The sequence below is a fragment of the Acyrthosiphon pisum genome, chromosome X, assembly GCF_005508785.2.
Source record: "Acyrthosiphon pisum isolate AL4f chromosome X, pea_aphid_22Mar2018_4r6ur, whole genome shotgun sequence".
Classification (NCBI taxonomy): Eukaryota; Metazoa; Arthropoda; class Insecta; order Hemiptera; family Aphididae; genus Acyrthosiphon; species Acyrthosiphon pisum.
The window spans coordinates 80,720,642-80,733,317 of record NC_042493.1 but is presented as its reverse complement, the minus strand read 5'-3'; the positions used below and the strand labels follow the sequence as shown (position 1 = coordinate 80,733,317).

The following is a 12,676-nucleotide window of genomic DNA, read 5'->3' as shown; positions in this document are numbered from 1 at the left end:
CCTTAGCCCCCCCCTGGATCCGCGCCTGGTTTCTCCAAGTGTTGCAATGTAGTCTCTTGTTTCTGATTGCTTCTACGATATTTGGTTTTTGATAGAGTGTTTCTAATTTCTCTTTCTTTCTTATCGTCCAATCATTGGTTACATTATCCTTCACAGCTCTGAAAAATCTTCTCAGAATTTTCCTTTAAAAAACGGGGAGTTTGCTCTCTTCCAGATCAAATTCAATTTTTATATATGGATATCATACAAATTACTACACAACATATAAACATAACTGCATACGCATTTCAAGAAAATAAGCCGCTGGTACGGTGTAAAGTGTAGATATAGTCGTAATGGTATTATAGTGGTTACTGGGTTGTCCTGTTAGAAAGACGATTCTAATAATATACTCCTCTATATGTGATTAGGTTATATAATATGCAATACATCGATTCTTTTATAAATAAACGATTACAACCCCTATGGTCCTGTATAACTCATGTATGGCTGAGGGAAAACCCTATGAGGACATAAATATTTATATATGTAGATTGTAGGCCGGATAACTGATGTATAAATGACGAGTCTATCAGATAAACGCGTTAACGAAGAAAAACGTATATAGTACTATATACTATTTTAATCAAGGTACGTAAGATCCATGTACATACCAGTGGTGTATATACAGTGAGGGGATATGGGGGGTCATACCCCCCTCCTGGAGACAAAATGTTATACACAATACATGTATATAATAATATGAATATAATATATTATGTATTCGGGTATTCCGAATGTCTATTAAAAATTGTATATCCCCCCCCTTTGAAAAAATCCAAGCTACTAGTACATACGTACTAAACGTAATATAATACAATATTTTAATACCTATTGTACCAACTTGATTATGTTGCTAGATTCAAATTTGTACTTCAATCATTATCCAAACGTGTGATTTAAATTCTATATAATATGTATCTAATCCACCAGAATTATAGGTATAATGTATTATTTGTCAATATAATCTCAATTTTCCTTATTTTAAGATCGTATTACCTATTAAATACTATTAGGTACAATATAACTTGGTCAAAATTATGATATTAGTCCACAATAACTATAACAAGTATGGTTTAGAATAATAAAATTGTAATTTGTATTATGTAGGTACTGATCGATGACTGTTACTATGAGAGGAAAAACTTAATTGGTTAGCTCTTTTTTAGGTACTTATATTAACTTTATAAAACTTAATGTAAATACCGTTGGATTTTTCTGTTGCGGAGAATGTAAAAGGACCCAATAGATAATCTAACAGTGTGTATAACTATTTAAAGTGAATAATAAGTACAAATTAATACAAATATGAAATATTTGAGTATTTTTTTCAAATTTATGTCATATTGAAAAATTGTATTTTTATACATTGTTTAATAATATTGAATTATGAAAATGTATTTATTTGATTTAGGTACATTCCAATACTTAATAGTACCTACATATCGCAGGGTGAATTTAAGCCAGAAACAAAAGTGAATTTATAAAATATATTTGATATCAACATTAAATTTTGATAGTAATTTTACCTTACATTTTATTAAAATGATTACCTAGAGAAAATTGTCTTGTGTCGTATTAGTGCTTTATCAGTTTAGCACAAATATATCATGTTATTATGAATCATAATATAATGTGGTTACCTTATCCATTTGGATAATCCAAAAATTAATCAATTAGATATTTATTGTAAAACAGAATTTATGTTTCTTATTATTATTTTAAAAAGTTCAATCAGGCATTTTACTTACACACTAACTGAATTTTGTTAGTCCATTTTAATATAAAAAAATTGACACCAATTTACCTATGTATTATGTAGGTATGTAAATAAAGTAAATTGTAATAATATGATACCTGCAATAACCAAAAATTATTTTTTTAATGGATTAAACCGGTTTAATTATTCCGGGACATAGTCATTGTCAGTAAATCTTTTTTAAATAATTTTGAAACCATATTTTTTTATTAAACAGAAATGTTAAACGCATACGTTCCTCGTAGAAGTTTTATATTTAATTTATAGAAAATGGTATTTTTCTCCCTAGTCCTCATGAGAATGTTATAATTTTGAAAAATAAATAATATAGTTAATATATATTTATTTTTTAAGAATAAACTAATTTTTATTATTTATTTGTCGAACATTGGTTGTTGCCCAATGATTCGTTATAAACTCGTTGATTGGGATAACTTAAAGTAAGACGCAAATTACACTATAATAAATTAAATTATTAATAATAGGAGTATTTAGGTACTATGAAGGATTATTTTTTGAGCTTAGAATTACTTTTCATTATTAATAAAAATATATTGCACCTAGAGTTGTACAATTATTTTGATAACATTTGCTATTCTGAAGCATTTTATGTTAAAATTACCAGTTAAAAATATATAAATACATAACAACTGGAACACAACAATGAGTGAATACACATTGCATATTTATGTATTTTAAGGAGTAGATACCACATTTTCCAATTATAACACAATCGCAAACTATGAACACTGTTCTCGTTGATACTTACGGTATTATGGTACCTATAGCTTTAAAACAGGTTTTTTTTTATTCTTGAATGTCTATTGGCTTCATAGTTAATACGCATATTTTAATACTACCTATATCACTATTTACAAAATAATTCAACCAATAATAATAATTATCATAAAAATATATACATATTTATAAGACGCATTCTTTATTTTTCATCTAATAGCTAGACATTTAGTATCAGTAGAGGATTATTTATTAAATAATATTATACTATAACTATACACAATAATATTTAATAATATTGCATTCAAGTGAATATTCAAGCTATTAAAAGACAAATAATTCCTTTATATATTATAATATTATATTCATTATCGCTATTCGCTTATATTAGCATCATTTTAACTCTAGCAATAATAATTGGGCAGTATGTAATGAACCATTTTAGCCCTTTTTGTACGTAAATGTGTTTCAATTATATCTTTATAAGCATCTCCAATAGTAATGGACCTAGTAATGTCCTATATAAATAGGACAATAAAATAAACAATAAAATTAGAGAAATGACAGAAAATCTTTTATTGGAAAATACTAGTAATAAGAATATGTATAAAATAAATGTATAGTCCATAAAGTACTAAAATAAAATTCTTTAAACTATTAAAAATAAAATAAAACGAATATAATTATATTTATTTCAAATAAAACTACATAATATCGATCTTAAGTTTAATAGTTTATTTTTATCAATTTTATATGTATGAATAAAAAATATAAATTAAAATAAAGTAATTATTGTAGAAATGTTTGAAGTGAAAATGTTGCGTTCTATAAATTAAAATTATAACATTGGCAGAGGAATCAAGTCCAGTACGTTAAATAAATCGAACACTAAATACCTACGTATTACATTTTTAATTAGTTAGGTATTATTAGTGTACTCATATAACATTTGCATTTGATATTTATAAAACTCGGGGCTTTCTGTATCATTACATTTTAGTATGGTTAGATAAGTCTAGACAAAAATGTCCATTTCCATTCCCTAATTTTCTAACTTCATGACATTTTAAATTATTGTATATCTATACACAAAATGTTTTCTTTTCAAACATTTGTTAAAATGACGTTCATCATTGAATATCATAATTTCGTCACCAAATTAAACTTGTATGAACTCTAATAAGGTATTTTATTATATTTTATAGTTTGGTTTATCATACAGATGGCACCCAGACATCCTGTATTTCAATCAAATGCTTAGGTTCTATCTGAAAATTTGAAAATGTATTTTCATTGTTTATAATGTTGTGTGCGATGGGTTATCCAACAAATAATATTATCATGTGTGCAATGAGTTTCCACAATCCAACCCCATTTATTTCTTAAAAGAAACTATATAAGGATATTTAAATGAAAGTTTTTTTATAAACATATGGATAAGTAGGCATACGAAAGCTTTTTACTATGATGAGATATAATATTATAATATGTACAATGTGGTATTTTCAGAATAAATTGTTGTAAACTGCAAGACTTATCACAACTTGCAACTGTGTAATAACTAATAAAGTATATTATGACGTTTTATGAAAATAATTGTGACTCAATATTAATATGATTTAAATATTTAATGTATGGGCTTATGAATATCGTAATTACATAAATAAGATTGAAAGTAGGTAAACTCTAAAGTGACCAGTATTAAATGTTTGTAAATTATGAAATTTGAAATTATTTTATAATACAATATAAAATAATAAAACTAAATACCAAATTGAAGGAAAAAACATTCTAAAATTCACATTTATTTCATAAAAAAATAATTCTGGCGATTACGGATTTGTCAAATCCTGGGATCATTATTATAAATTATGATATTACTATTATAGTAACAATATCATCTCTTGAAAAATGTCCTCCGGGACACTGAATATCACTTCTCAGACCGGTAACGATTATGGCCACCCTAGTTTATACAAGACTTGAGGAGAACGCTGGCATATGTACAGAGTGTTTCAAATTTAGATTTGAATAATATTGAGAAATAAAATTAAAAATTTGTTAATTTTTACAATTGATTTTTTTAATGCAATACATAGAAAACTCTAGAAATTAATGAATTTCCAGGCACCAACAAAAATAATAAATAGTACATTGTTAGTTTTTTTTTACATTTTAGGCCGTATTAAGACTGTAATGGTTTTTAAACAAAATATACAATCATTGACCGAGAGATGCATAACTCAACGTATGCTTGTTTGTCAAGATCAAACAGTACAAATCAACCGTCATCCGATCAGGAAGGTATAGATCGTCAAAACAATTTAATGTTTACCAAACTTCCATTGCCAAAATTAGAAAATGATTTACAAAACTATAATTTGAGGTTGGACAACAGGACAAACTCTGAACAGAACAAAGGTAAGTGCATATCACGTAACAGATACATTAAAATATTTCAATTATAAAAACCAATGATAATGTTTTTAAAGCACTGAAATTTAGTAATTGCAATATACTTTAAAGTTAAATAATAGTCTTTTTAAAGTGGAAATCGTAGTATCAATAATTCAGTTATAAATATTTGTTATTCATAATATTATAATTAAGATTTTTGTAATTCTGTTGGTTGTTAAAATCTTGAAACTCCACGAAATTGCTATATTATGGCAATATTATGACTTCCGATAGTCTAATAAGTAATAAGTAATAGAGCATCTATGTGTAATGTGTTAATTTTAATCCCACAAGATTTGCATATTGCTTATATTTACAACTTTTGAACTTCAAAAGTGACACATAAATATATTTTGTGAATAATTTACATCAAATCTGAAACATACCTAAAAAAATAATTATTATTCTTCTTTGTATGTAATTTTAGGTAGGTAGTAGTTTCAAACCAGATATAAAACTATTGTAAATAAAATATCTATTCAAGTGGTAATTAGTTAATTACATCATTAAACTATTAACTTAACCCGTCGTTGGTGACGCTATGAGCATTTCGCTCACATAACTGTTATTTTGGGAACCATTGGCTTCAAATTATTTTGCTTATATCGATATTTTTAGTATGCTCATACAAGTTACTTATGGAAATAAATACGTCGTAAAATAATTAATCTATATATAAACTTTCCGTTTTATTACCATCAAATGTCGACGGTTACCAGTATTTGCTCGCCGAGGATCGGCGGTCCGACGGCGGCCAGTTATTTAGCCAAAACATACCAATATTCTTCCATCATACTGATTATCTAGTAATGCGATAATAGTTTTTAAAACTGATTTAGATTCGTTGCAATGTCTACTTATAGATTAGTCAGTCCACTTTTCCCAATTTCACCCTTCCAAAAATAATTAAATGTGAGCGAAACGTTAACACGTCACTAATGATATGAAAATATTAATGTCACCAATGACGGGTTAAACTAATTATTAAGAATAAAAATAACTAAGCATTTAAATTTTAAAATAGAGATTTTCGTTTCTATCTAGAACATTAAAAACATTCATCAAATAATTGTTAGATTTAAAAATATATCTACATTTTAAATATTATTCTACGATCGGTTTACATTGCGGTGACGTTCAATTAGATCGACATGTCTATTTTCCAAATATCTTACTCTTTTAGGTAACGGACAATTAATTAATCCACTTCCATGGAGTAGCTAAATAGCCTATCTTAAACGCCGTGTGATCGTTATTTTATGTAATATTACGTCCGTTAAATTGGCACCAGTACTACTGTCATTATGCAAGAGTTGTACAACTGTCATTAACAATTTGCTGGATTTTTCTCTGGTCACTAAACTTTGCAAATCTACAGACAAACAGGCCAGCGCCATCATGCGGGCATACCGGTACAATGCAGAAATTGCAATAACAATATTACCATCATAAAGATGTTCATATTCGTACGATTTTTGTCAAGTTCGTTCGTAGATTTACAAACTTTAGGTGCCCTATAATAAAATCCAAAATGGTCTACGAAAATCTTTCTCATTTTACATGTTAGTTATATTATAATATAGTCCTAGCATAATTTGATTGAAAATGATTTTATTATTGAAAAGCATAAAAAATAAAAAAATAACATAATATTATGATATTTGAGAAAATGGATCCAACGGTAGTGCTACCGCAGGGAAAAATGTCTGGTCGAAATAAGCATTCATTAAAATAACTTAGTCGGGATAATTCGTCGGAAATTTCCATTGGTGTAATATATATTATATAAAGATACAACAGTTTATTATTGAATTATCCAATATAATATTATGTACCATTTAATATTATCTAATTTATTAAAAATGCTGATAGCTACTGTGCTCTATAGTAAAACAAATTTTGAAACAATCAATATTCTCCAAATGCTGTTAAAGTTTATTAATAAATAATAATCAATGATTAGATGGTACGGCAGATCAAACGATAAGAAGGTATAGAACAGCATTCACAAGAGAACAGTTGCTTCGATTAGAAAAAGAATTTTACAAAGAAAATTACGTGTCCAGGCCGAGAAGATGCGAGCTTGCCACCGAATTAAATCTTCCTGAATCGACGATAAAGGTAATTAATTTTATACTAATATATGTTCACCATATTACTACCAGCTTAAATAGTGTTTATAGGTCTAGCTAGTGCGATATAATATAGTGGGACATAGGTATATAGACATATAGTTGACAAGTATATACTGGAGTGTTATTATTACATATTATAATAGTTCTTAATATAGGTAGGTGCGGAATATTATTTATAAATATAAATCTATGACGATCGTAGTCACTTTACACTTTACAAACATGTCCAAATCATCGTCTAGACAACTATAGTTAGGCAAATATTACCTGGCACTCGTAAAATCATCATTTCCACATCACAAACCTAATTTTTTTGTGCCTGATTTGTGTCAATTTGCATCTTTTTTTATATATGCATCTAATTTATCTTTTATTAAAAACTTAAATTTAAATTCAGGTGCTATAACAAAACGTCGTTCTAAAGAATAGTTGTATTAGACCAATTCCAATTTTTGAACCTGATTTGTAGCTATTGCTAAACCTTTTTCTTAAATGCAAGGACGAATTAAAAATGTTGAAGCTGTAACAATATTCGTCCTGCGACCCGCAACGTTCAAAATCCGTCCTTTAATATTTATATATTTAATTAATATTTAAATATGAATTCAAAAATAACAGTGGATTGAATCTATTTCTTTTCTTGGAAATGATTGTTCCAGCTTTGCTGGAATAACCGTTCACAGGGAACACTAGTGGCCACTATACTTAGGTATTTTTTGGCTAGTAATGATACAGCTGAGTATTAATTCGTTTTCTTTCCACCAATTTAAAGGATCTTGATCGTAGGGAAATTTATATATAATATCGCCTCGTATCATAATCTACGTTTAGTATTTACTTTTACAGATATAATAAAATATAAAGATAAAATATAATAAAATAAGATAAAATATCATTTTATTTTATACTGTTTAGGTACTCAGTTTAGTGTTTAATCATCCGTAAAATTCCGAGCCCCGATTATTTACACCGATATCGCGATATTTTCGATAATTATTTTTAGATATCGATATCGAAATTATTAAGAAAATACCCACGATATCGATATCGTATCGAATTACCGATATCGTTGGCCAACACTACCTCGTATACTATACTCCATATACCTGACACTGCATCCTGGTTGTTGTTTATCTGTCACACGTCAACACGTATTCTCGGCTAATGATTTCAGGTGTGGTTTCAAAACCGGCGGATGAAGGACAAACGACAGAGGATTGCCATGGCGTGGCCATATGCCGTGTACACGGACCCGACGTTTGCGGCCACGGTGCTGCAGGCGGCCGCGGCCAGCGCCCACGCCAACGGCACGCTGCCCGACATAGCGGCCATTGCCAATGCCTACCAGTACTCGGCGGCAGCGGCGGCCGCGGCCGCTGGGCCGTCGTACTTCCACGGCCATGGAGGTGGCGGTGGAGGTGAGTACGGTAAGTTCCAGCCTCAGCACTACGTCGGTCCGGTTCCACCTCCGCCACCGGCACCGCCGACCCAGTCGCTTCAGCAGATGATGAAGAAACCGTTCGGACCATTCGTAGGCCATCATCACCATCATCACCATCACCATCAATTCGCGGCCGATGCCACTGTCATGGCCGCAGCCACCGATGCCTCCACGCCTGAATCCAGCAACGGTCACCATCACGCGGCGACCAGTTATGACGACCACAAAGCTGCGGCGGCCGATCACAAAACGCCTTCGGCCACGGTAGACAACAACAAAACGACGACTTCGGCGGCCGCGACGTCATCGTCGTCCTCATCGTCGGCCGCGGACGCCACCGATTTTTCCGTTGCGACCGCCGGTACGAGCTGCAAGTGCGGAATAGTTGATTGCGTACTGACCACTTCCGGAAAACCGGTCAACAATAACGGCGCGACGGAAGAGTCTACGACACCGGTCACCGCTGACCGTGGCTTGCCATCACAGCCGTTTTTCATGACTTCCGGTGCAACTGAAACCGGTAGGGACGACATACAGTCGGCAGAATGTTCATTGGCCGTCCACAAGCACGTCTACCACAAGGAGTACGCCAAAAACAAACTGTTCCAGCCCTACAAATCAGACGTGACGACCGCGAAACTCAATCTGTAAACTATAATAACACTACAACTTTATTATACTTTGTGTGTGTTATATTAATATAACACATACAAAGTATAATAATATTATTAATATTAGGTACTTAGTAAGTACTGTTACTTAATTATAAATAGTACGATTTACCCGTTGTAACACTATAATAATATTATTATAAACGACATTAAACGGTAGTTTAAGAGGACACTACACGGCCGATTGTTCTCTTTGTCTTACAAATGTATGTTCAGGAAAACGCGTTTAGCTCCGCTAGTCTAAAAATTAGAGGGAATCGACCTATTATGGAACTTGATGGTAAATACATTATCTGTGTTTGCATGTCGGTTTTTTACGATAGTTCAGTTTTTTAGTAAGTTATTCGTATATAATATAGCCCAAATTAAAAATAATCATAACTCACTTAAAAACTGAATTACCGTAAAAAAACTCACATACAAACACAGATAATGTTCGTACCATCAAGTTTCATAGTAGGTTGATTCACTCTAATTGTCAAACCAATTCAGTTAAATGTGATCTGCTGAGTATAAATTTGCTGTGTTATGTACTTCTAAGATGGAGGCAACAAATATCTATGTACCGTCCTCTTAATACTATATTATGGTAATAAACAATATAGGTATCTACCTAGAATCTATTGGACAATTTACATATTATATTATCATCGTACACAATATGATTATCTCATTGGAACACTATTAAATTATTATATTATATCGCGTACAGGGTGTATAAACATAATTATAATAATAGGTAGGTACGTACAATGTTTATGATATTAGAGGAATCCGACCACGCGCTCTAGTTTTACCCGTAATACAATAAATTATTAATCTAATAATATTATGGTAACCTCGAGTAAGTACCGATATAATGTTATTGTTTCGCTGAATTCTAAACTTTGAAGATAAATGCATATTAAACACCCTGTCTGGTGTCGAAATCTTCACGGCTAAATATATATTCCATTAGACAGCATGGTTGTAAAACAAATCTCTTGGCGCTTACCCCTGAAAATTTTCACACCATGACCTTCATACCCACTATGCACTATGATCGTTTATTTTCTTGGACGTCTTTCGTGTGGTTTTTGTTTCTATACAGCTTATACTCGAATTTGAAGGAGACGATTTGTAATGCGAACTTTTCCCCTCGCGATAACGTGGCTATATGAAACACAATAAACGGTTACACATTTTTTTTAATTCAATTTTTAATACGCTCTTATAGAAGAATACGTTTTTGATTTGGTTTCAGATATAATCTATTTAAGAATCATGTTTAAGCAGGAATTTTTTGTACGACAGAAAATATAAGATTCAGGATACAATTAAAATGTTCATCTATCAACCTCTTTACAAGTCACTAAAATATTTTGATCGATTCGTGTAGAATTCATGTCATTGTGAAATTAATTTGTTTAGACGTTCAGACTAAGAGTGGTCCACTTCATTTTATTATGTTCACTACCGTCTACCATCATTACAAACCACATTATTCGAGTACAGAACAGGTATAGGTACCAACAATATTCTTTATCGCCCCATGGTGCTGGATTTAGAGATGAAGATCCAATACGTTTATTCGCGAGAAGCCCTGAGTTATTAATTATAAGAACCTTTCCAAATGGCCAAACTTAGGTTATTTTAGTACATTTTGCGATTCCACGAGCCATGAGTACCTCCTTCTAATGCAGGCCACGATAGAAAAATATTTTATGGTATAATATACCTAGTTTATAGAACGCAATAGACAATCCGCTTTTCAGAAAATCGATAAAATACACGGATAAATAATAACAATTTGTTTCGTTGTTCTTGCAGGTACTATAATATACATTATAAATATACTTCGTGTGCAAGCAAAACGTTAATGTATAGGTACCTACCTAATTTTCAAGCGTCCGTTAAATGTTAATAATTCGTAGCATATTGTTCCACACATTCAAATTTTCCTATTATTTCATAATTCGAATGAATGACACATATATAGGTAGGTAGTAACAATATGTTAAAGCCTGTGGGTCTACTGCACGGCTGCAATGTTATTTCATAAATAAAAACTGTATTAGTCAACAGTTTTACACATATAAAATATTGTGTGGTTGTACAAAATAACCAGTACATTTTTATTTTTATTTAATTTTCTAGCTTTGTGTTCACTAATGAAACCAAAAAATACAAAATGTATGTCGAGTAATCGATTGATCATTCAATTATAGGTCAACAGCGGATGTCCTTTATTTATCCATTTCACACATGTCCTGCTGTATCATTGAATCTTGTAAATATTACATATTATTAGTTATTACAAGTTCCTTACTTTCTTACTACAATTAATAAACTATGAATTCACAAAATAGAAGTCAACTGATGTGAATATTGGAAAACTGAATGGATATAATATTATATAGGATATATAAAACGTTAATATTCTTACTGAAACGACATTAATAGGGTCCTGAAGTTCGTAGAGTTTGAGGCTAACAGGTTTTGGAGTAAAATTGTACTATTGGTAAGTAATATTACCGTTTATTACGTATAAGTGCGTATAAATATTTTCCTTTTTATTTTATATGTTGAGCAGATAAAAATTATTACTTATGCTACGATGGTATTTGAAGACCTCGTTAGTTTTTATTAAAATATTGTAGACGGAAAACTTCAAGATAAAAGATTTTATATAAAATGCAAAATTGAGCAAAAAAAATCCACAATGAAAAATTCATATTTTTATACTAATTACCTGCCATGGTCAAAATAGAAATAAAAATTTTATGTATTGTTTCATTTTCAAGAAAAGTTCATCATTTCTACTGTCTATATTGTCTTATACTATACTGTGTACTACTTACGTTAAGGTCCTAAGGATACTTACTTAAAATTCGTTTTTAAATGTATATTTAAACTTCAATACATATCCACGCAATGTATTTATATCTTATATTAAACATTACATTTCCAAACCATTGAAAAGGTTTTAAAATATTATTTTATTCTTCTTACAAATATTGATTTGATATTTGAGCATACTAAATTCACTAATATCGTGGTGTATAAAAATATTCTTTACCATGGCTTGACTAAAAAAAAAAAATATTTATAGTATCTACACATATGTGTTAAACAATAATATTCTATAATAAAACAATTTTAGCAAAATTATGTTTAAAATTACATTTAAATTTCTTTAATTAAAACAAGAACAAATGATATTATAAATTGTATATAATGATCTAAAACATTGTGATTAATGATTACGTTACACTGATAAATACTAAAATTAAAAATTAAATGGAGTTTATATTTTATAAATTTTACATAGGTGTCAATTTTGAATTTGATATTGTGTAAATAATGATTTACAGAAAATGTATTATGTTACTAGAACGTACGTTGCTGATATAAAAATGTGTATGTAACTGTATATAGGAACAATTTCCCCGATAGG

At 30.0% G+C, this 12,676-nt stretch overlaps 1 protein-coding gene across 1 annotated transcript in view; it reads left to right on the top strand.

Moving 5' to 3' along the window:
• The window catches only part of LOC100164575 (segmentation protein even-skipped-like), a 14,823-nt gene extending 5,230 nt beyond the window's left edge, over positions 1-9,593 (top strand). Inside the window, exons 2-4 of the mRNA XM_003241144.3 lie at positions 4,716-4,957; positions 6,957-7,114; positions 8,303-9,593. Coding sequence (XP_003241192.1) covers positions 4,771-4,957; positions 6,957-7,114; positions 8,303-9,220 — 1,263 coding nt within the window. The 5' untranslated portion in view covers positions 4,716-4,770 and the 3' untranslated portion in view covers positions 9,221-9,593. The remainder of the gene's footprint in view (positions 1-4,715; positions 4,958-6,956; positions 7,115-8,302) is intronic.
• Positions 9,594-12,676: the final 3,083 nt, after the last annotated feature.